Below are 26362 nucleotides of genomic sequence, written 5' to 3'. Positions count from 1 at the left end.
GAACACACCCTCCGGCAACTTCCTGAGGGTGGATGAATGGGAGGCACATTTTCTGAAAGCCTGCTTGCCTGATAAATGACTGCATCCTATTCACGCACTTGATTCTACTTTGGCTGAGTATAGAATTCTAGGTCGATAATAATTTTCGGTTCTGAAGGCATGGTCCCACGGCCTTTTCACTTCTAGTGTAGCTACCGAAAAATCTAAAGTCTGTCTGATTCCCAGGACTTTGTGTATGGTCGTTTGGTTTTTGTTCCTAAAACTTTTTGGATCGTCTCCTTTCCCCCAGTTCTCTGAAATTTCACTGTAACAGGCCTTTGTGCAGCTCTCTTTTCATCTGTTTTGCTAAGCCCTGGTTAAGCCCCTTTGTTCCTAGAAACTCGGTTCTGGAATATTTCTTCAATGGTTTCTTCCCCTCTTTCTTCTGTCTTATCTTCCTGCAACTTATATTATTTGTATGTAACCTTTCTTATCCCCTCTATTCTGTTTGTACATCATTTCATCTTTAGGTTCTACTTTTGAAAGATTTCACATTAACTCATTTTCAAACATTTCTACTGAGCTTTTCATTTCTGAGGTCATATTTTAAATTTTCAAGAGCTATCTCCTGAAACAGTTCCTTTTTAGTCATCTTATTCCTATTTTAAGATAGAAATAGCTTCTCTTATCTCTGAGAATATTAATTATCATTTCTTGGCCATTTTCCCCCACTTCCTGTTATCTGTTTTCTTCTGAATATTGTTACTTTTTCTTCCTTCTCCCTACCAACCCCATGCCATTTGTTTTGACCCCTGGCTTTCCTGTCAGAGGCTTTCCTCAAATATCTGGTGATCTTTGGCTGTCTGTCTCCATTTAAAAGTGAAGAATTATAATAACACAGCTAATTAAAGGCTCTATGGGTAGCCTGGGGCTGCTTATCATCTTGGGGACTTTTCTCTAAGGCAGCGATTTTCAACCGGTGTGCTGCAAGAATTTTCAAAACTTGCCATGCCTGACTACTTAGTCAGGGGCACTGACCTCTTTTCCCTTGGATTGTCAAATTAAAAAATGACAACACGGCAATAGCTGTCTGGTGTGAATGAATCAAAATTACACTCACTTTTTGGGTCAGATTGGCAAAAAATATGTTTTTTGGTGTGCCACAAAATTTTAGTAATTAGTTTATGTGTGCCATGAGATGAATAAGGCTGAAAGCCACTACTCTAAGGTAAACAGATGGAAAACCTGAACTCTCAACCACTGTTATGGTAGGTTTTTTCTTCTGGCTTTTCCCTAAAGACAAGTCTTCCAATATTTTCCCCGCCCCCACTGCAAGTAGGACAAAATCCTAGTTCCAGCATTCTCACAGTGGAACAGTGAAGGGGGTTAGAGGCAGTGAGTGGTTCAGTGTTCAATATGAGGGCTGGGTGTGTCCCTGCATCCTTTCCAAAGGGCTCATCACCCCACCTGAGCTGGGCCCGGTACACGAGTGCCTCTGGTTCAACGTCTCCAATCTTCTGCCGGGGTGGGGAAGAGGTGGCTGTCATGATGCACAAGGTAGAGAAAGGGACCTAGGGGTCCAACAGCCTCTAATACAGACTTTCAACCACCCTTCCTGGTTCCCACCCTGCTCACTTCCCTGATTCCAGAGCTCCCTAGCCCTGCTGACTGCTGAGCCTTTCCGGAGCTCTAGTGCTCCGATCGGTTTGCTTCCTGCCCTTTCCCACTACAGGCACGGGGGCCTTCAGCTTTCTCCACAACGCTACGCCAGCTACCACTTAGCACTGTATAAGTTCCAAACTTTTAGTGACATTACTCATCTCCTCTTTTTATTCTCTTCATTGTGAATGTTTTGCCCTTTATCCCTCTGTTATTTTAGTGAGGTTTTAGGACGTGTTGAATGCAAACATATTTGTTCAATCCACTGTGTTTAACTGAAAATTTCTAAATAATGTGCTTATAAGACTATGGACTCTCTCTGCCTTGCAAAAGTGTTAAATTTTAATAATATTGGGTAATATTTAAATGCTAAGTGTCTCCTCACAAAGTACATTACCCAAAGAGGTTTATTACCAATTCTGCATTTATTAATAAATTTTATCAGTTAATATTTTAGATGGCCACAACCACAGTATATGCTTTGAAATTTATATAACGGATCTACCCATCTAGTGGGAGAAGTGTAAACTGTGATAAATTATCACAGAATACTTCCTTTAATCCAGATGGGGCAGGGGGGAGGCAGAAAAGGTTTCAGGGAAAAAGTACTTGGGAACTGAGTGGAAACTGAGTTGTTCAGTTTCCAAAAATCAGAGCTGGCAGATAGTTAGAACTTAGGAAGTTCCAAAGGCACCTGCAGCAAATGCAAACCATGCTAAAGAAAGCTCAGTCCCACATCCCAGGCCAGACAGCCTGAGTTCCTGAAAGAGTCGCTTGACTCCCTACAAGTAGCTGGACTCGAGGCAGAAGGCTTGGAGAGAGTAGGTAAAACAGGAACGAGGAAGTCCTGGGAGGCTGACATCCAAGTTAGTAGCTGACATTGACACTTACCAACATCCTGAATTCTGGAAACAGTCTTGGAATTGCATAGTAATACTTAAAACCACAGCCAGGCCTGCACATTTTGATCCTAAACAATCTATAGTACACCTTAGCATTATTATAATCTGATTGTAATAAATCAGCACTGTGGTCTCTACCCCCGAATGGGCAATCAGGAAGAACTATGGGTAATCACATGCAATGTAGCAGAAAAATTATATAACTTCTAACGCAGGCACAGTAAAAAGTAGATTAAGAATACGGAATTAAAAGCCTTTAAAATTACAATCACTCAGACAACAATGGGCATTTTTACGTTCAGGGGATTGGCTTGCTTCTACATTCTGTGGAGTATACTGTCCTTAATAAAGCTTGTTTACTTCCTTTTACTTGTCCAATTCTTTATTCACAATCACCAATGACCTGGTTACCTGTGCGCACCTGTGACAAAACTACATTAAGGATTTTTTCCCTACTTCCCACATCTATAGTCTCATCTATGATAGCCACCTTTTTGAAAAAGATTCCATAGCCTTGGCTGGTGTAGCTCAGTGGATTGAGTGCAGGCCTGCAAACCAAAGGGTCACTGGTTCAATTCCCAGTCAGGCCACATGCCTGGGGTGCGGGCGTGGTCCCCAGTAGGGGGTGTGTGAAAAGCAACCACACATTGATGCTTCTCTCCCTCTCTTTCTCCTTCCCTTCCCCTCTCTCTAAAAATAAATAAATGAAATCTTTTAAAAAAAAGATACCATAAAGTAATTACAAACAGTGGCTAAGAAACAAGCTGCTGCTTGCTTATCAACAGTGGCATGACCCAGGCACTGCAAACAACCCCTGGACAGTGCAACGGTTTTAAATGGAGTTTCCCAAGCATGCCTAGGAGTCTGACAACCAGCCTCTCAGTTTTCTTTTTCTCTGGACTAAAAAAAAAAAAAAAACATCACTTTTATAATGTCTTTGCCCTAGCCACTGCATACTACTCATTATGATAAGATGTACAGGGGAGTTCTGTGTTGAATAACAGGTATATCAACACATTAGTTATGCTTTCAGGTGATGTCAATCTACAAGTCTAACACCACCCACGCCTCCCTTATCTTTTAGACAGTTCCCTCTTCTGAAAGTCAAATGTCTGAAAGTAAAGCAATAGGTTTACCAGTTATAAAAAAGCTACCATTTCTAGAAAACTAAAAACATTTTTAAATCCCCTCATTGTTCAGGCAGGTCAAATATTAAAGAGTGGCCCAGGCATCTGGGCTGAGGAGAGGCGGCTATGGGTACGGAGGGTTGGCGAAATCCTTCCCCTGACCTTGGTCCCAAGGCCCACAATCTGTAAACTCCCACTGCCAGAATACACGGGCATTTTCACTGCAGAGATAGGTAAAGGGATGTCGTGGTCTGAACAGGTTCTCAGGGAAGTTCCCCTACCACATGACTGGCAGGTCCCACAATCCAGAGCCAATCATAGCTGAAGAGCAGGGAAAAGTAAGGAAAACCAGGAGGCGGAAGCTCTAGTGCCATGGTTGGGAATCTCCAGAGGGCTGCAATGAGATAGCTCAAGTGGAACTCTGACTTCTGCATATAAAAAGCAGTTCAAGAGCGCTCATGTACAAAGTAAAAGTGAGGGTTCTATCAGTTGAATGTTTGGGAATAACATTCTCGCTCCTTGCGCAAAGATCTGCAGCATCATATCAGCACGGAACACATGACACTGATCTCCCTCTGTCCTAACTCCCCCACAGGTAAAAGCAGAGCTCCCAAGATGCCAGAAAAATAAGACCACAGCTGATCTCAAACCTGGCTTTCCTGAGGCTCTAGAACTTAGGACCAATGAATTCAGCATTTGTGAATTCTCTGAGACTACCTGGACCAGGACTTCCCAACCTCAACCCTATTGACATTTGACCTGGATGATTCTATACTGTGAGAGACTAGTCTGAGCACTATAGGATACTGGACATCCCTGGACTCTACCAGGTTTGCCGTTAGCAACCCCATAAACAAACCCCAACAGTGAGAACCAAAAATGTTCTGAGGGACAAAAATCACTCCCAGTTGAGAACCACTGACATAGGCCAAGGCTACTCAAGCTTTAATGTACCATGAATCACTCAGGGATTTTATTATGATGCAGATTCTGATTTAACAGATTGGAGGTGGGGCCTGAGATTCTGCATTTCTAATAAACACCAAGTGTTGCTGATGCTGCTGGTTCTACAGCACACTTTAAATAGCAAGAATCTAGAGTAACGCCTCCTGGCCACACCTTGCCATCATTTGGGAAGCTTTTAAAAGTTCTGATGCCTAGGTCACACCCCAGACCAATGAGGTCATACATAAGCTCTGAGGGTGGGACAAAGGCATCAGAATTAGTTTCAAGTTCCCAGGTTTGAGTACAATGTTCAGCCAAGGTTAAGGAGATGTATTCTATTCATCCCTAGGACTGGAAGAAAAGTACAGATACAGACAGGTGTTAAGATAGGCATTAAGACTGAGGGGACAACACAAAAGAAGAGAAACTATCACTTTCCTCACAGCATTTTTGATCTTGGTCATGCCTAGTTCTCAGAATAACTGATAAACTTAGGGAGATGTAACACCAGAAAACAATCTCTATCATGCTTCATTACACATTTCGTTTTCTGTATCAGTTTCTGTAAAGAAAACAATTCCTAGTTCCATTTCACTGCTAGTTTTCAAAAGTTGTATTTATAGACCAAATAAAGGATACTAATAAATAATTTTTTTCAATGATTGAAATTCTGAGTATGTTATTTTTAAGACTCAAATTTTTAAAATGTGTGAATCTCATGCCAAATTTCAAATTTCATAAGGTATGGGATTTGCTTTGAAACGCCTAGCTGGAAAGTGCAGATGGGGGAGGGCACTGGGACATAGACAAAATTAGCAAAATGTTAGTGACTGTTGGGATGATGAGCACATGAAAGACCATTGTTATTATACTTTTCTCTCCACTTCCGTAGGTGTTCGAAAATTTCTATAATAACAATTATAAAACAAATTCTATATATTTGAAATACAGACTTCTATTAAAGGCCACCCCCCCAAAAGTCAAGCAATTTTTTAAAAGGTGCTCATATAAAAACTTCCCATTTTCACTGTAAAAAATTAAGGACCTATATATTTTGCAGTAATCCCCAATTCTAGCCATTCCTTCTCATCCTGCGAAAAAGAAAATTCTCGTTCTGTTTTCCAGACATACTCCAGAGCCTTTGCTTATTATGTCACTCAAAAGAATGCCTTTCCATCTCCACCTCTCTTCAAAGAATTGTGGTTTAGCAAAGTTTTGTTTAGGGGAAAAAGTGCTCAAGGTACTTTCTAATCTTGCAAATTAGAAAACAGAAAAAAATACATATCATATATAAATCTATATCTTTCATCATTGGTGATGAAAGATATAGAACTGAAGAAGAAAATTTGGGTGCAATCCCAGCCCAGCATTTAGATTATACTCAGAGACAACTCTGAGTGCCTCCATCTCTAGGAAACATGTAATCTGGAGAGTAAAGCATCTGCAAGAGCTAAAATGATGCAACACCAGAAATCAGGATAATGATTTCATGGTATTTGGTTCATAAGCTTGGGGTGATATGATGCTACAGGGCTGCTTTTAGGAAAGAAGGAAAACTGTTCTGTGTTTACCTTATTTCTACAGCAGAATCATAATTCCATGTTAGAGAAGTTAACATAGTCAAGATCAGAACTCTGTCAATTCCTTGGACTAGTTGGTTCTATTTCTTAATTTTTTCCACTATAATTCTCTTTAATCAATGTCATTTTTAAAAGGCTATCCAGTAGACATTTAAAAGGAGTAAAAGTAACACATGAATACAAAATAAGTGCAATAGTTACACCCATGATAAAATCACAGGCCTGAAAATGCTGTCTTTTTTTTGTCTTTTTTTTTCTTGAGCCATGTATGGTGATGCCACTTACTGAGATGAGGAAAACTGAGAGAGGTACAGGCTGGGAGAGGGGAGTGGTGGGAACTCAAGAGATCAATTTCGGTTGCTTATTTTTAACGTACTGATAAAATCAAGAACAATGAAATCAAAGGTGTTACTCTCAAATTCATGCTGTCATTTCTTACCAATGAAATCATATCCTCCATTGTCTGCCTGTTGTTTCTGTGATGCACAGAAAGTTCCGTTACACAATCTTCATCAAGGTGAATTAGCTACAAAAAAAAAAAGTGCATAGACTTTATTACAAAATATTTGTTTGGAAAATTTTTAATTACCATAATTTCCTTGTAAAAGCAAACACCAAGATGTAAAAGCAACAGGAGTTTGTCAAATTCTTGGGTAAGAATAAACATTCTCAGGCCCTGGCTGGCGTAGCTCAGTGGATTGAGCGCGGACTGGGAACCAAAGTGTCCCAGGTTCGATTCCCAGCCAGGGTACATGCCTGGGTTGCAGACCATAACCCCCAGCAACCACACATTGATGTTTCTCTCTCTCTCTGTCTATCTCCCTCCCTTCCCCTCTAAAAATAAACAAATAAAATCTTTAAAAAGTAAGTAAGTAAAATCTTAAAAAAAAAAAGAATAAACATTCTCCATAATTTTTAAAGATATAAGCAGATGACGATAATTCAAGAAGATCAGCTCTTGCCCGGCCCTTCACAGCCTCACCATCGTCTGATCAATTCTTACAATTCTGTTATGTAGTCACGGGACTATAACTCCTTCCAACCACACGACTGCACTGGCATTCTCATCAAAGAGCAGTCACCTGGACATTTAAAACCAGTGATGGACAACAGACTGCTAAAGAGTGGCTCGGACTTACAGCAAATTGTTCCTAGGTTAACATGGGGCTCAGCACAATCCCAAGAGTCCTTATGATGATCCCACGGATGCTACACCATCTCCATTATGCTGAAGGTACGAGCAGAACACAATTTTTAAAAAGGGAGGCAGCCTCAATTCAAACTTCCTTTTGAAATCATCCAAGTATTCTGATTCCTGCATGACGTGACCTCGTCAAAAATGTATTCTCAGAACCAAACAAGGATCACCAAGAATGAGAAGGCAGGAAGGGCCTGGCCTGGAGCCGGCCCACAGGAGTTCATAAAATCACATGAGAAGAGAATCTTAAGAAACATAATTTTAAATTGTCTTCCCCATGTAAGAAGTCTCTTCACAACAGCCTCAGTAAGTGATGTTTCCCTTTCTGCTTAAAGTACTCCTTTACCAGAACAGTCGAGACGGTTAGCTTCTCCCTCCTGTCCCCTCAGGTCTGCCTCCCTGTGACCCCTACTCACTGTGAGCCAATACAATCTGACAGATAACAGGTTTTGGAACTAGACAGACCTTGGTTTTCATTGTGGCATCATTAAACAATTGTGTGACCTTGAGCATATCACAATACCTCTCTGAGCCTCAGTTCATTATCTGTAAAAAAGAGAAGGCATCTGCCTTGTCATAGATGTAACATGTGGCGCGCCTAGTCCAACATTGGAATAGAAGAGGCGCTTAAAAACTGGCTAACTATTTTTACTATCAGTCATAATTCTACCTCTTCTTTGGTATAAAAGCCTTTTGGAAATCTGAATATTTCTATTACAGACATCCTTTCCTCTGCGAGTTTTCTCTTTCCTGTCCTTTAAACCACCCTTTTAATGATTAACTCCCCTTAACATTCAGGTCCTTTCTTTCTATCACACCATCCAGGTTGTCAAGTGTTAAAAATAAGTTTCTGCTGTGTTGCTTTGACCTTGGCAGCATCCAAAACTTTAAAACGCCCCCTTCACGAAGGGCTCACCCTCAGATGCCCAGACATGTTACCACCCAGTCAGGCACCTCCTTGTTCATGTCATCACTGCTGAAACAAGATGGGAAAGATTTCTGAGGTTCCTTCCATGACCTTAAGTTACTCTCCTTGAAAGGAAAGAAAGCAGGTAAAGAAAAGGAATGAAGGAAGGAAGGGAGGGAGGAATGAAGGGAGGGAGGGAGGGAGGACCCTTCTCTTCCCACAGCCTTCCGCTCTGTACCTTTCCCACAAGGTTTGTGCAGGAAAGGAGGGAAGGATAAGGAACAGGTGCTATCTTCTTTTCTGGGCCCCTAAATTAAAAAGAAGGAAAAGAATGATGTGGACAAGAAACCAAAGTCTGAAAAGTATGGCTCACTATTTTAAGTACCTAAATTCTCAGCCACACGTACCCAAGTTAAATTAAATACAAAAACGCATGCCAAAAGCCAGCCAGTTATTTTGGACTGTCTGTGCCCAGTACAGTCCTCTTCCGTAGGGCAGAAAACAGAACTGAACATAATTTCTATTCGATACAAAACTTAGGTACTAGAGTCATATGTGAAAACTGTAGGAGATCATGCATAGAGTTACAGAATAGAATCTATACTCTAAATCTCCAAGTAAATCTGAATTATTTTTATAGTTTATTCTTTTTTTAAATTTAATCTTTAGTGTATTTTTTCCATTACCATTTAGTCCCCTTTATAGTTTACTCTTGATGAAACACAATATTGAGAAAGAAAAGCAAAGACTGAAAAGCAAGAACAATCCCTTATACCTCTTCTGTATATAAGTGATGTGATCCCTGCAACAGCTCTGTAAGGCAGGCAAGACGGATGAATGGCATAACATGTAAAGCCACTCTGTAAACACCAAAACATAACCCAAACATGCCAGACACATTAACACACCCATATCAGAAATGAGAAAATTATAAATCAGAAAAATGCATGCAATCTGCCCAAGACTGGCATTTTTCATTCCTAGTCCAAAGTTTTTTCTCCCCCAGAACACTACGACCTCTCCATGGCTCTGCTTCAGCAGCTATTCCAACAGAGACCAGACTAGAAATGCTTATCACAAAGGCCACAGCTACACAGGATACAGAGCCTGAGGCTGAACTAGCTGACCTGTCAGATCAACTAGTTCAGCCCTTCTGTCTGGGTCCAAATCTTGGTTCTACACTTACTAGTTGTTTGACCTTGGACAAGTTACTTTGTGATTCTGTGTCTCAGCTGCCTCCTCTGCTAAACGGGGACAATTAACAGCATCTACTTCAAAGGGTTGGTATAAAGATGAAATGAGTTACAAGAGCGAAGAACATAAAGCCCAGAGAATAGCCCCTGACTCTTAAAGGTATTATCCTAAAGGCTCTATCTATATTATAGTGCAGTCTATACAGAAAGTTCTTGCTATAACAGCACACTATTCTATTATAATAAGTATTCAATAAATATTAGCAATTATACTACAATGTAAGAAAAACGATATACTCTTTTGGAACACGCAAACTATGTATTTTACTTTCTACTGCACCTCACATTAAAATAAACTTTTGTTGTTGAAATCAGAGACTTTCTTCATTTTGGCACCTGCTCTGCTGCAAACAGCAGTGTACCCTATCCTATTAGAATCACGGCTGAGGAGACAGGCAGAGCCCTCCCACACGTGGAGAAATGATGACCCCCAATGGCTGAAGACAGGCATGTGCACCACCTGCTCTCCACCTCACAAGGGGCACCTCCCCGCTGCACTGCTCAGGCACCTGCGCACTCTGCTGTTCTCCGGCCCTGGGTGTTGAGAGCTGTTAGAGTTAAGTTGTAGCTCTAATTTTATTTATTCAATAGATACTATGTCACAAAGGGCCAAAGGCAACATGGAGAAAAGAAATGTTAGGAGCTGACAGTCACAGGAGATCAGGAGGACTGTCAGCTCAGGCTGCACGGCCATTGCATAGCCATTACGGCGGGCGGAGTGATGAGAAGGGTCTATAACAAGTACAGTCCGTTTTTCTGAGACCAGTTGGCCATAGGGAAGAATATTTCTACTTATTGGTGTGATTGTGCCAGAAAGCAAATATCTCCCAGCCCTACCAAGTTTGCACTGTGGCATGTCTGAGACATGCCTCTAATCTATTCTGTTGACACATACATGTGTCCCACTTCGCTGCAGAAGTTTCAATGCATCATCAGAGAACATCTCCAATTATCTGAAAAGGCTATTAAAATTCTTCTTTAAAGTGTTAAAACACTTTTCTTTTTTTTAAGATTTTATTTATTTATTTTTAGAGAAAAGGAAGGAGAAAGACAGGGAGAGAAACATCAATGTGTGGTTGGTTGTCTCTCTCGTGCCCCCTCCTGGGGTCCTGGGGCCTGGCCTGCAACCCAGGCATGTACCCTGACTGGGAATCGAACTGGCGACACTCTGGTTTGCAGGCCAGCACTCAATCCACTGATCCACATCAGCCAGGGCTGAAGTATTAAAATACTTTTCTAACTACATATCTCTGTGAGGCTACATTTTCTTCATATACTTCAATGAAAAGAATATTATCAAAACTCACTAAATGCAAAAGCAGATGAGACACTCGGATGAGTGTCTTCTATTAAAGCCAAACGTAACAGAAATTCACACAGACGTAAAGCAATGCCACTCTTCTCACTAAATTTATTTTTTAAATAGTTTTTTTTTCCATTTCTCCATTTCCGTATTTATCAATAGGGGAGAAGAATTTTATCCACCTTAAAGGGTACACCTTCCCTAGTGCTCTGGCCTTTGGCATGTGGCTTGCGTTGGATAATGGGACATTAGTCAACAGGATGCAAGCAGAGGCTTAAAAGATGAGCACTAGGGCTTGTCCACTTTCTTGTTTCTTTTGGAACCCAGCCATCATATCAAGAAGCCCAGGCTAGTCAACTGTACACAGTGTGGCCCAACAAAGAGCCAGCACAAACAGCTGGTCTTTTGGGTGACACCCGGACCACACCACCACAGCTCAGGCACCAGGAGAATGCAGTCACACGAGCAGGCCGAGGTTAAGACCCACATAGAACCACCTGGCTGAGCCAGCCCAAACTGCTGATCTACAGAATTGTTCATTACTATTGTTTTAAGTCACTAAATTTTGGAGTGATTTTTAAAACAGCAATAGTTAACTATTATACAAAGTCTACATGTCCTTTAGTAATCTTCATATTTTTACCAAGTTCAAGTTGCCATTTGCTTAAAAAATATTTTTTTACATTAATGTAGGAATAATTATTTAAATGATTGCTTAAACTTGCATAGCACTTTATCTTAAAGTCCTTTCATATACATATTAGACCAGTTCTCAGGTGTGGTCCAAAGACCCCTGAGGATCTCCAAGGACAAAACTATTTTTATAATAATACAGTTTTTCATTGTTCACAGCGTTAACATTTGCACCAATGGGACAGAAGCAGTGATGAGTAAAACTGCCGGAGCCCAAGTGAAAAAATCAATGCAAAGGCACCAAACTGACGAACACACTATATTCTCTGCAGTGCACTCGGTTAAAAGAAAATCCAGTTTCAATGAAGAATATCATTGATGACACAGTAAAAAGTATTAATTTTATTTAGACTTGGATATCGGGTGGATGGTTTATCAAGAATGAACAAAGTGAACTTGTTACTTCAAGGAAAACAACTGGCAGCATTTGCTGCCAATAATGTGGGGTTTTAAGCAAAACTTAGAATTTTGGGAAACTTATATTTGCCACCATGAACTTGACGGTTTTCCAATAATTAAGACTTTTCTGATGAGATCAGTAGTGACTTTAAGGAATGTGGGGTTTTTAAAAAATATTGTATAATGAAAGGTGTTAATATTTGGAACATCTGCATGAATAAGTGAACAGGTATTTTCCAAATGACCGATGCCTAATGTTATGTGGGAAAAGATCCAACAGACTAGTGGACTTTAACGTAATAAAAAAGTTCATTGATGTGGTGTCAGGCTCCACGTGCCACTAACCTTTAGAAAACTGCCACTTGTCAAGTTTTAATGGAATATCAAAGACTATCCCCAACTGTCTGAAAAAGTAATTAAAATACTTATCCATTTTCCCACCACATAGCTGTGTGAGGCTGCATTTCTTCTGTATGCTTTAATCAAAATTGACTGAATGCAGATCAGATCCCAGTGTCTTCTATTAAGCTAGACTTTAAAGAAATTTGCAAAAATGTAAAGCAATGCTACTCTTCTTACTAAATTTATTTTTATTTTTCATAAAAATGTGTATTTGTGATAAAATGTAATAGGTTTACAACTGTTACTTTGAAATGAATCAATAAACAAATATTAAGAGCATAAACGAGTCTCCAAACTTAAAAGTTTAGGAACCTAACTATAACCTCGTTACTACTCTGGGAAGTAGATAACTGGTTTAACCTACTTTTTACAGACGAACAAGCAGCTTTGGCAAAGTTAAGTAACTTGCCCACGATTCTCAGAGCACTGGTCACAAGCCTGATTACACACGAGAAACACCTGGGAGCTTTAACACTACCCATTAATTGTTCTGGAATGGAGCACACGCATCTTTTTTAAGGTCCCAGTGATTCTCATGCCCAGTCCAGGTTAATAACCACTCTCCTAGAGATAAACAGGCAAATGCAGTATATAATTAGGTTGTGAGTCTCCCAAACACCAATCTTACGAGTAAGTCTGTGAAGTACATTTTATGTTGTAGATGTTATCATTGTGGGTTATGAATTCACACAAAGATCACATAAAGTTTTTAAAAATTTCTACTGGATTTCATTTTACTTACAGGATTCTTGCTTTGCCACTCAACAGGACAGTTGTAATCTTGCATGACCCAGGGATGGTTCAATAGGTTTTTCACAGAAATCCGTTTCTTTGGGTCCACCTAGTGGCCATTGAGAAGTAGCTAGAGATTAGCATTCCAAACGAAGAACACAGAACAACTCTTCTCCTGAGAACTTGAAATTCATCAAAATAGATGTAAACTTTATCATCACAAAAATGCTGTCAAAGACCTTAAAATGGCCTTGGAATAAATTCTTTTAAAAAGGCGATAGAGGCAAGAAAACTATAGCAACCAACATAGGCTTAGAAGATGAATGTTTAACAAACACGAACTTCATTGGTATGGACATTATTCATGAAATTCAGTCAATCTATTGTATGATGTAATAGTCTTTTGCTGGAAAACCTATTCACAGGAAATATTCACCAATTTAATATTCAAACAGCCACAATGCAGGGCATTCATACTGAATATGCAATCTCTACCTCCCGAAGAGCTTACAATCACATAGAACAAGTTGAAAAGCGCACCTTTCTTTTCCATTTGTAATTTTCAAATATGAGGAGAGGAAAATTAATCAACAAAGATTAAGTTTTTTTGGCGTTTAGAAGAAAGGATGAGGTGTTTTCAATCTCGTTATAGAGATTTGGTGGTCTGGCCCTACTTAAACAAGGGGGGTGAGCCTGAGGTAAATTTTGAATAAAACATGGAGATGGCATTTAATAGATGGAAAAACTGGGAGATATTCTGAATACACAATAATGAAAAAAAATTGCACTAATAAGGTACTCAAAGTGTTTTCAAAGTGCTTCCTATTAATCTCATTTTATCCTCATAACAATACAGAGGAGCCGTGAGGCCTGGCCCACAGTCACCCTTTCATAGGTCAGAACTCAGGTAGGTGGCAGGTGAGTTGACTGGCAGGGAGGATGCCAGGCCTCAGCATTCCCGACTTCCGTCTTTCACTCTCAGAGGCCATCCCACTAAATCAGCGGTTCTCACAGTGAGTCCCAGCAGCATTGGTGCCATCTGGGAGCTTGTCGGAAGTGCAAATTCTTAGTCTTGCCCCAGATCTATTGAGTCAGACACCCCCTGGGTGGCACCCAGAGGTCTGGGTTTTAACAGGACCATAGGGCAACTGCAACACATGCTAAAGTTTGAGAACCACTACACTAGATCACGAGGCCCACTCAGTTGTACAGGAGCTCATTCAAGCATCCATTAAGTATCTACTACCTACCTAATGTACAAGAGTTGGAGTAAGAGCTGATGAGAGAAAATAGACGATACCCAAGAAAAAGGAAGAGAAACCATATCAGCAAAGGCAGGCAATAGAGGGCTAAAAGAAAATTAATTTGCAACAGAATTAAGAAAGCGTCTAGTAGAGGATATTTGCACAGCAGACATAATGAATGCAATTTTTTAAGCTAATAGATAAATGGTGCTGTCCTCCAAATACAGAAGGACCACAGACTCTTTAAAGTTGGGTCAAGTAATTTCAACAGACTTCTTATTTAAAAATACTAAGTAACAAAGTTTACCTGTAGCATTTGTTGAAGAAGCAGAATGCTACTGGGAGAGAGCCACTTAGGAACCTCGTATTTACCTCTCTGAAAAAAAAAAAAAAAACATTTAAAAGAGTTAGGTTCAATCAGCCTTGACACAAATTTCTAAGGTAACAACATGCTGGAGGTTTACTTCCAAGCTTGAAGACTTCACCCAACTATAAAATTCAATAAATATTATTAATGACATAAGAAATCCACTTCTTGCCTTAAAGAAAAAAATCCGGCTCATTAAATGCTATTACCACCTCTAAATGACCCACATAGCAGAGAAGGACTGGAGTACAGAGGCTGTGGAAGGGAAAACACGAAGGTTATAGGGCTTTGGAAGTATTGTTGAAGCAAATTTCAGTTTAGAATCTTGGAACAATTATCAGTTGACAAAATAAGGTAGCAGAAAAGCATATTTGGTGACAGAACGCAGCCTGTGTGGTTAAGAAGGGGTCACATGTCATCCACAAGGCAGAGTTCATCATCATTGAGGGAATCCAATGAAAGCCACCTTCTAAGGCAAGTACCTCTTTTGGGGATGGAATATTCGGTAATTATAATCACCATGTCATCAACTTTTTTAGTCGATGGCCAGGGATTTGCTGAACACTAACACATGATAAAATACCTCTACACAACCCGCCACACACCACTGTTGCCTGATTCAGAGGAAATGATACAATCATTTATTTCTCTTAGAGAAGAACAAACTGTTTAATGATGCCAGGATAACAGGTTAATTATTTGAGAAAAATTAAGATTGAACTCTAATTCACAGCCTACCCCAAAATTAACTCCACCCAGATTAAAGAGCTAAATGCACATACAAAACCATAAGAGTACCTGAAGAAAGCACAGGTGATTATTTTTAGAATCTTTCTAGACATGACAGCAAAACCAAAAACTGTGAAGTCTAACAGATGACGAAATAAATAGCTGGCATTTCTGTACAGCAAAACCCACCACTAACAAGGTTAATTATCAGCAAATTGAGGAGAAAGAAACCATTTCTACCTAAATGATAAAAGATTAGTACATTTCATCACATAAAAATGCTCTCACAAATCGTTACAATGTTACCAGCGCCAAACCTGTTTTTCCCACATTTCTTCCCCCATCTCAGCAAGTGGCACCTGCGTTATCAGTTGCTCAGGCCCAATACCTTGGAGTCATCTTCAGCTCCTCTTTCTCCCACACTTCACACCCAATCCATCAGCAAAATCTATTGATTGTACATTCAAAATATGTCCAGATTCACCTGTCACTGCCTCCACATCACCGAACTCTCTCATCTGGCACACTCCTAAGTGGTTCCTAGCAAGAAGGCTCCTAATTGGTCTTCCTGATTCCACCATTGTTCCCCCAACCTGGTCTCCACTTACCACCCACCACCAATGTTCTTTAAACATCTGGCCTGGGAGTACCTTTCCAGTTGCTAGGTGGGACGCTGCCCGATCCATGAATTGCTTATTCCTCACTCTGGCTGCTCCCAGGTCCCACCTGGTCTGAATCCCCACATCTAGTCTGCTCCTTGCTACCCCTCAAATTCACCTCCTAACTCTCCCATACAGCCCCAGCTCCACCCAGAGTAAACCTAAATCAAACACCAGTCACAGTCCTGCCTTAGGGCCTTTGCACGCTTTGTTCCTTCCACCTACAAAGCTTTCCCCAAATATCACCAGTGCTTGTGCCTTAATCTTGGGATTTGTACTAAAATACTAGTGGCATCAGTGAGGCCTCCCCTGGCCACCTTTAGAAACAGCATCTCCTCCACTATCCCATCACTTCATGCCTACTTTTCTTTGTCAAATGACATATTTACTTGTTTATTTCCTGCCTCACTACATTAGAATATAAGCTTCTTAATCACGGGGATTTTGTCCGTGCTGTTTACCTAGACTATGTCTGGCCCTAGCATATAAAAGATGCTCAATTAATATTTGTTTAATAACTGAAGAAATGGGATTTTTAAAAAAGCATACATTCCAAAAGAAAGGGGCAAATAGTCAAAGGTAATGCCCAAAATGAGAACTTTCAAATGGCCAATAAACATGAAAATGTTAAACTAATCTACTAATTTAAAAGTAATTAATTTAAACAAATATATGATAGCATCTGTTGCCTATCAAACTGACAAACTTTAAAAATAATCGCTATTGCCCTGGCTGATGTGGCTCAGTGGACTGAATGTCGACCTGCAAACCAAAGGGTCGCCTGTTCGATTCTCGGGCAGGGCACATGCCTGGGTTGCAGGCCAGGTCCCCAGTGGGGCAACTACACATTGATGTTTCTCTCCCTCTTCTTCCCTTCCCTTCTCTAAAAAATAAATAAATTAATTAAATCTCTAAAAAAAAATCACTATTAGTAAGAGTTCAAGGATAAGAGTGCTATATACACAACTAGAGAGTATAAACTTTTATGAAGAGTAATTTGGGAATGCATATGTATAAAAAGCATTTAAAATTTCATATCCTCGACCCAGCAGTTTCACTTCTAGCAATTTCTCCTCAGCAAATACTTTGGTATGCAAAACTTTATGCATAGTAACATTCAGCACAGAATGGTCTAGGGTAACTTTGGGAACTAAGGAACATAGTCTGATACAGCAACTTCGGAGGGTCCCCAAAACTAACGAAAGACAAAATTAATCAGTAAAGACTCAGGTCAGAAACATAACTAGGCCCAGGGAGACACGGCAAGCACAGACACACACACACAGGACAACAGTAATGGAACGAGGCCAGAAGGGTGGAGGCATGCAGGTGGGGGAGACATTGACTAGCACTGGCACTGGGGTGCTCTGCTCTTACGAACTGTCTAAAACATAATTCTAAACAGAAATCAGTCCAGCTTAAAGGTGAGGGGCGAGACAGACAGGTATGGATTTTGATTATGTTTAAAAAAATAGTCAAAGTTTCAAAGAAGCCTTACCAAGCAATAAATTGAAAAAGAGAAGGTGCTGACGTCAAAACAGCTCAAACTCTGACTCGGCCTCTCTGATCAGAGCAGACAGGCCGACCCACAAAGTGTTCCTAGGAAGCGCGAGAGCATTCCTTTTATAAATGACATTCATTATTAAAATGTCCCTTCTCTTTTATCTAAAGCACCAGCTATTATACAGAAAACCCACTTGTATTCACACCTTGCGAGGGCACCTTAACACTTGCCAGTATCAGAAACTGACAAAGCTTGTTTCTAAATTATAATAATGACACCTCTTACTCACTTCTCCTTACTCTCCCTCATCCATGGCCAGCTGAACCCCAAGTTGATAGGCTCCAGGCCTATCCCCAGGAAGGGGGATTTTTAGATGCTAACTCTTTAAGACTTAGCAGTAAGTCACAGTTGCCCAGGTCCTCACCTAATTGGCCCTACTCTGCTGTCTGAACTTTTCCTTATTCCTGAGACCAAGGCTTCTCATAATTCAAAACCTGAGTGCCTGACTTTCTTTTTTCTTGACAAACTGACCATTTGTCTGATACCTCAGAGATTTTACCTTGCTCTTGCCAAGGTGCCATAGAAAGTAGAGACCAGCCTGGGGTAAGGACTCTCCCACTTGCTTACACTGATCATATGCTGATGACCTACCTGAATCTCCAATCACAACCTGCTCCTAGAGTGTCCTCTGTCAGAACCCCCACCTCCTCCAATAGGTCTTCCTTCATGCTGACTGTACCAAGAGCCATTTGCTGCTTCCCTCTGGGTACGACTTACACTGGGTTGAATGGTGCCCCCTCCACCCCCCAAATTCATGCCCACCCAGAACCCGTGAAGACACTCTTATTTGGAAATAGGATCTTTTCAGATGTAATCAAGTTAAGATGAGATCACACTGGGTTAGGGTGGATCACAGTACTGGGCTAAGAACTTGATATGTTGGCTTCTACTACTACTGCTGCATATATTACTATTACTGCTACTGTACTACCTGTAAAACTTGTAATGTCACTCACAGGTTTACAAAAGAAATAAAAGAGAATGTATGTGAAAGCACTCAGCACAATGCCTTGCACATAAGAGACAATAAATGTTTGTTCCATCTGAAATAAATAGGAGAAAGAGGTAGGGATACTCAAAAAGCCATAGACTAAAGATGGGCACGTTGACCAAAAGCTATGCGTGCCAGAGCACTAAATAATCAGTAAAGTGGAAAAAAAAAAGGCCGGTCGTTCTGAGGAATGCCACACGTCCTCCTAATGGAGCTTTGCCCCACTGCAGCTGCCTCCGGAACTCGGGATTGCCTGGCAAGAAACACATAAACTAGTCACGTCCCGTTCCTATCGCCTCCTGAAATGTGCCCACCCACTTCCCTGTTTGGACAGAACAACTCTGGAGAGTACCATCCACAAGGCACAAGGCACAAGGCATAAGGCCTGTGACCCAGCACCATGACCTACCCTCTCAGCTGCATTCTCTGCACTGAAATACTGGCAGAAATAAAGTATAGAGCTGAGTTCTGCTGCCAGGCTTAATCCAACATCTTATTTGTACACAGTGCTTTAAAACACATAGGGCATATGTATAAATAGTTTATCCTGTGCAGTAGGCGGGGATTATTAACCACATTACACAGATGAGAAAACTAGATCTCAGGGAAATCAAATGCTTGTTCAACATTATAATGCAGCAGTTCTCAGCTGGAGATCGTTTTGTCCTCCAGGGGACATGAGGCAGTGTCTGGAGACACTTTTCATTGACATGACTTGGTGGCTACTATGGGCAGAGCGGGTAGAGGCTAGAAATGCTGCTAAACATCCTACTGTGCACAGAACGGCTCCCATAACAAAGAATTATCTAGTCCAAAAATGCCAATAGTGCCAAAATTGAGAAACAGTGTTACAGAGCAAAACGGGCAGAGAAAGGACCAGAGGAGAGGTACAGTGCTTTTTCTATGGTGCTGTGCTGAAAGGTCTAAGGAAGCCGAGAAGTAGACAGAGAGAAAGGCTCCTTATTTAAATATTAAAAGTATGTATCTAGGGTTCAGACAGAAAAACCTTGAGAGGAACAAGTCTGCTTGGGAAGAGCAGCTGTACAAATGGCCCTGCGACGAACAGAGAGAACACTCTGGACACGGACAACAGTGCGGTGACTGTGGGGATGACAGGGGGGTGGGTGAAGGTGGAGGAAGAGGGTATTGGGGGTATAAATGGTGATGGAAATTTTTTTAAAGGCCCTGTGATAACAAGGGGTGTGTGCCCCTGAGCCCTGGTATAAGCTCAGTCTGGGAAGATCTCTTGCTTATTTAAGGGACGACTGCCTTGCAAAAGAGAGCAAGAAACAGGCAATGGAGGGAGACGCCAAGTAGGAGAGGCAAAAAGATCCGCGGGCTAAGGAAATAATTCTGGGAATCCTAACGGGCTTGAAATTGTTCATTTCTCATGGGGAGCTAAGAAAGGCAGGCAATTGCTCCAACACATAATCACAGCACTGTAGTCAGCTCTATAATTGTAAAATATAATCTCATTAAGAGATAATTTGCTCATTTTCTTTAAAATTATAAATTATACTTGTTAGAGAGCTATTTTACTTTCAAGCTATTCAACTTTCATTTACTAAATTATTTAGACTTCCCTAATACTTGTGTACTCAGAACTAGAGCACAGTCATGCTTGTCTTTGAATGCAGGGATGGCAAGTGAATGCAGGTGACATTAGTAAGATTAACACTCAATCTATTAGTAATCATGCTGGAAATGGCAGTTGAGCATTTTAGTTAAAATAGTCAACAAATGCAAAGAATACACAAAGTCTGCCTCTTAAACAAGAGTCGCATACGATGCGTCAAATATCGCTGGGTTCTTCAGTCACACCAAGAACGGACGGAAGTATTATTTTCAAGTAAAACATTTTAGAACATTCTAGACAAAAATACATACTGCATGCAAGTGATATAACACCTTAATTAGATTCAACCAGCAGACTATTACACTGCGATTCGGAACAATAGTTCTGAGCCAAGATTACAATAAATTCCAAAATCTATAACGTGTGAAATTAAATTCCACAATAATGCATAAAAGTCCTAATTTGAATCAATTTTCAACTTGCAAACACATGAAAAACTAAAAATGAAATTCAGAGAAGAAACAAAGAATATAGAGTATTAGTAAATAATATTAATCAGGAAGGCTAAGTCTCTACTGAACAAGAATTAGACATTTTGTACCTATTCATCCCACTGCAGAAATGTTTTTGATTTACCAAAAAAATCAAATACCTACTGTTGGGATATAACACTTTCATATTATCTTAAAGTAATTCTGCTCCCCCAAAGCATTAATACAAGATCCACTACTGCACTCAAACAAACAATAACAGTAGAGAATACTGAAGTTTCCAGGTTGGTACACTTACCTTGTACTGGTGAAACAATACACTGATCATTAAAAGAGCACAGAATGAAAAGTCACCCTACCCCTGAAGCCTATATAATTTTATTAACTAATGTCACCCCAATAAGTTCAGTTAGAAAAAAGGAAAAGTCACCCTTCTATCTCTCCTTCCCCATATTCCTCTCCAGGAAGAACGGCAACTAATATGAATATACTCCCCCTCCCCCTTCATTTTTACAGCACTAGACTTACTGTTCTATACCTTGGTTTTTTCCCTTAACATTGTCTCTCAAATATCATTTCATATCAGTATTCAAAGAGCTTCCTCATTCATTTTTATGGCTGTAGAATAGTCTACTACAAAGATGTACTACAATTTAACAACATTTTCCAAAAGAAAAAGAAAGCCTTAATAAGACTCACAAGCACACAAAAAACTAAGAAATAAAAAGGTGATCAAACAGTAAACAAACTCATGTTTCTATGCTGTGAGAATACAGACCTTTTAGATTAGAATTTCAAGAGCACACCTGAGGCCAGCTCTCCAATCCTGCACATTCATTCACCATTATTAACACCACGGATATGTTACCAAACCATCCCTTTCAAAAATGGAATAGACTTTATTCCATCAAATTATGGATCCATTAGTTTGTAAACATTCCATTTTAAAAATACACCATGGGGAGAAAGTCATGGCAGAATAGCCAGGAAAATTTCAGAGGAAAAATGAAATAAAAAGAGGATGCTAATTCTACCAGACATTAAATAAATGGTATTCTAATAACACAGTAGTTGAAATAATTACATTTAAGACAAGAGCAGACAAAAAGATAAATGCAATGAAATAAACAACTCAGAAAAATATGTGTCAGAATTTACTATATAGTCAAACTATCATTCCAAATCAATAGGAAAATGAGGAATTATCGGAAAGCAGTGGGACGAGCAATTATATTTTAAAATAAATAACCAGGATAAAACAACTATGATACATTTATACAATGGAATACTACTCAGCTATAAAAAAAAAAAATCTATCCTTTGCAATAGCATAGATGGACCTGGAGAACATTATGCTAAGTGAAATAAGCCAGTCAGAGAAAGACAAATACCATATGATTTCACTCACATGTGGAATCTAATGAACAAACTGAACTAACAAGCAGAATAGAGAGAGACTCACAGATAGAGAGCAGATGACAGCTCTGGCAGCAAGTGGGGAGCGGGGAGGAATCAAACCAAAAAAGAAAAAGGATTCATGGACATGGACAGCAGTGTGATGACTGCGAGGGGGAGAGGGGTGGGTAGAGGTGGAAGAGGTTAGAAGTGGCATAAATGGTAATAGAAAAATATAGTAAGACAATATGATAAATAAACAAACAAACAAAATATTTGTTAAAAATAACACTGGGTCCCTAGAACTATCACAGATCAGGGAAGGCTAAGATGATATGACAACTAAATATAATATGGCATCCTGGAAGAATCCTAGAATAGAAAAAGAACATTAGGGGAAAACCAATGAAATCTGAATAAAGTACAGTTTACTTAATAACAATGCACCAATGTTGGTTCCTTAGTTGTGATGAATGTAAGATGTTAATAATAGGGAAAACTAGGTAAGAGATAAATAGGAACTCTACCATCTTTGCAATTTTCCTATAAATCTTAAACTACCATACTTTTAAATAAAAATTTTACTAGAAAAAGGAAAAATTGGGTTTCTATCTTACACCAATATTAATTCCTGGTAAATCACAGAATTTGCATTTCAAAATGTAAAAATACTAGAAGAAGACACGGGGAAAATTTTAGGTATATGGACTATAACACATAGAACAAAGTGCTAATTTCTTTGGGGTGCTCTACAGCACAGCAGTTAGGAACGCAGACTCTGTCCAGACCATCTGAGTTCACACTCCAGCTCTGCCAATAATCATCTGGGTAACTTCAGGCAAATTACTTTCCCTCTCTCTGCTTCACTCTCCTCCTCTTTGAAAAAGGTGCGATAACAGTACCTGCCTCATTGTCCTATTTATTGTGAAGGTTAAATGAGCTGATCAATGTTCATACAAAAATACCTGGCACACAGTAAACACGCAATAAATGATAGCAATTATTATTATTCCTTATTGTAGGAGGATCCTTATAATTTAATAAGAAAATGATCAACAATGAGCAAATGCCATGAACATACAGTTCATAGGGGAATTATACATGCATTTAAAATAAGTTCAAAGTCTCTAATAATCAGACACATAAATAAAACATCAGATGCCATTTTCACCCATTCAGTTGACCAATACCCAAAATTTTGATAAATGACAATATTAGAGAGCGTGGGGAAACAGGCACTCTCATATACTGCTGGTGAAATAATTTGGGGAGAAAGTGCTGGAGCACAATTTGACAATATCTGTTCATTTTTCAACTGGCAGACCCTATAATCCAGCAGTCCCACTCTTCAGCACATATGTCCAAGGAGGTATATACAAGGATGCTCACTGAGCATCACCAATACTGGTGGGAAAAGTAGAAAATAACTGAAATGTACAACAAGAGAAGAGCTAGATACACTATTTACAGAAAGGAGATAGTGTCATATGCAACATGGCACATATTGTTGAGCAAAGAAAGATACTAATATTTTAGCATGAAACCACTTCAGAGAAAAATACAAAATACTTCAAACACAAATAAAAGACATGGAAGAACCAAGGTGATAACAGTAGTTACCAATGTGAAGGTTGAAGGGTAGAGAACAGATACTGAAGGAAAGGTCAAGGGAAGTTTAGTTATCTGTAATGTTTTAATTATTATACAGAGAATTTTATATGCATTACTTGAATAATTAGAATTTTTAAAAAGACAAATGCAAACTTAAAATAAAGGAAATTTCACAATAAATACCATGCAGCCATTAAAAAAATAGTGGAAACGACCTACACACGCTGCTACGTACCAATATGAAACAATTTCAAAGCAAAGCATTCCGTTTTAAAAGGAGGAGGGACCAAAGTCCATTAACTGTGGATCATTAAAGTCCAGAGGACACGTACACATAAAGGTTTATGTACGCATAGATAAGTCCTACAAATATATATTATAAATTTATAAATAGTTACTCCTGTGGAAAAAAAACAGAGGGTTAGATGAGCAGGAAGCTTTTTTTTTAATTGTAAACTCCTTAGTCCTGTTTTAACTTCTTACCATATACACTTTGTTTTTCATTATAAACACAAATAACCAAATGTCAGTTTCTTGATAAACTACGAGGCTGGGTGATTCAGGCCGATGTTCTAGGAAGGAAACAGGCAAGCCCTGGGGATGATCGTTCTACTACGGATCACTAACTCCACACAGGGAGTCCGCAAACACTTTCTCTAAAGGAACAAACGGTAAGCATTTTTGGTTCTGTGCACGCACCATCTCTGTCACAACGGCTCTGCTCCATCACTGTTCTGCAAAGGCGGCCATAGAAAATACATGAGCAAATAGGTGTGGCTGCGTTCCAATAACATTTTATCTAAACAAACAGGTTTGGGGCCACCTTTGGCCTCCGCTCTGTATCCTCTACCCAAGAAGACTGACTGAGGTTTTACCTAACCTTTCCTTGCCTTCAGCAGTCCAGAAAGGAGTAAGTTAAACTGCCTAGCTATTTACACATCTAACGAATTGTGCATTATGCTCCTTACTCAAGAGGCAGGGTTGGTAGGAATAATTTCTTGACAGATCAGCTAGTACTTTCTAACAGGGTAAGACAAAAATATGCACCCCCTTCACTCCCTGCCCACCTACCTCTTCCATTTAACTTGTCCCTAATGCTTGGATATTACTTGAGAGCTGAGGGCATGCCCTCCTGCCGAGTATTCTTCTTACATATGGATTACATCATTTTAACACCACAAATCAAAGATTATAGCCCTATATAATCATTGCTATAAAGAAGAGATATAATTATCCTAAAATCAAAGTTTATAGTTAATGATTTTATACAGTGCCTCATTTGTTTTTTACGAGGTGTCTATCCACAGGGTATATGAAACTTAGATTGCTGCAAGTCAAATGTCTTTATTGAAACTTCTGTATGGTCAAGGCAAGTATTCAAAACTTTCCTGGATGTAATTATTAAAGCCATCCTTAATGGAATAAGGTCTTATTGCCATTCCCTACTGCTCATAACCAAGAAATCAAGCATTCTTAGAAGGCTCCGTATTCACAGAAGGATATCAATCCTAGCCCGTTATACCGACAGTCACTTTTGTCCTTGTGCTGAACAAGGACAATGGGGAACAAACGGTATGCATGATTTCATGAAGCTATGGCTATGCTGATAGCCATAGCTTCACGAAATTTCCAGAAAAAATAATCCCTAATTTACTGGCACTCAATAACTTGGCTGAGAGAGGTTACATCAATTGAGGGGCTACCTAAAGAATAGGTAGAGTTGATGCTGATCGTTCATTCTTCCTGACTGGTGGTCTCCTATGGTACACATGCACCCCCCAGCAGGCATGTAAGAAGATATTCTCAGGTGTGGGGAAAAAGTATTAGGACTTCAATTTATATTCATTTTCTATCTACAAAACCAGACAGAAATGAAGCTTTATTAATATTTAGCACATGGATTGGCACTGGCACCCTCACTAGTCCCTCCATAACCTGTACAAGGTGATTCTTCCTTGACTGGGGCGGTGATGCTCGACAGACCACTCGCCGTGTAGTGTGAAGTACTGTGCCTTACCTGAGCCCAGTTAAATGGACTTACAGATTATAGTGTCTGATTTAGCGTAAAGAAATCCTCGCAAAATAGCAAGTGGTTTTAAGGAGATTCTTGCAAAGAAGCCACAGCTTACAGATAAGACTATGAATACAAGCATAATAAACAAAAAAGAGCTGACACCTCTCCTCTCAATGTGAGCCCATTCGCCAAAACACCAGGTTAAAAAAAAAGACCTAATCAGAGTTATCTCAGAACTTGAAATTAGCAAGGCTATTTGGAATACAGATTTACTATTAACAATGAACCTCAAATCTAAGGATACACATATATGGCTGTATTGCCATCACAATTACAAGATTTTTAAAATTCAGAATCCAGAATATGAAAACAAATCTCTCCAACTTCTTTAGTGATGTTTAAAGTCAAATAACCACATCAAAGAAAATTCCAGGTGAACTGAATATTTAAACGTTAAAAAAAAATGAAACCATGAAAGTACTAGAAGAAAACAGGGGTGTCCAACCTTTTGGCGTCTCTGGGCCACACTGGAAGAAGAGTTGTCTTGGGTCCCACATTAAATACACAAACACTAACAAAAACTGATAAGCAAAAAAAAGGTTTTAGGTTAAATGTACAATTTTGTGTTGGGCCGCATTCATA

The 26362-nt window shown here is 39.6% G+C and overlaps 1 protein-coding gene across 3 annotated transcripts in view; it reads right to left on the bottom strand.

The window, feature by feature from the left end:
* MELK (maternal embryonic leucine zipper kinase) overlaps positions 1-26362 on the bottom strand; it is a 75478-nt gene that overhangs the window by 19848 nt on the left and 29268 nt on the right. For all 3 annotated transcript variants that reach the window (XM_045840541.1, XM_045840542.1, XM_045840540.1), the window contains exons 9-11: positions 14631-14699; positions 13090-13188; positions 6632-6718 (exon numbers count right to left, since the gene is read on the bottom strand). In XM_045840541.1, the coding sequence (XP_045696497.1) occupies positions 6632-6718; positions 13090-13188; positions 14631-14699 (255 nt within the window). The remainder of the gene's footprint in view (positions 1-6631; positions 6719-13089; positions 13189-14630; positions 14700-26362) is intronic.

Source organism: Phyllostomus hastatus, unplaced genomic scaffold (assembly GCF_019186645.2).
Source record: "Phyllostomus hastatus isolate PE091 unplaced genomic scaffold, TTU_PhHast_1.1 phas_contig_34, whole genome shotgun sequence".
Taxonomy (NCBI): Eukaryota; Metazoa; Chordata; class Mammalia; order Chiroptera; family Phyllostomidae; genus Phyllostomus; species Phyllostomus hastatus.
Note: the sequence above shows the minus strand (reverse complement) of the source record. Positions and strands in the feature narration are given on the sequence as shown.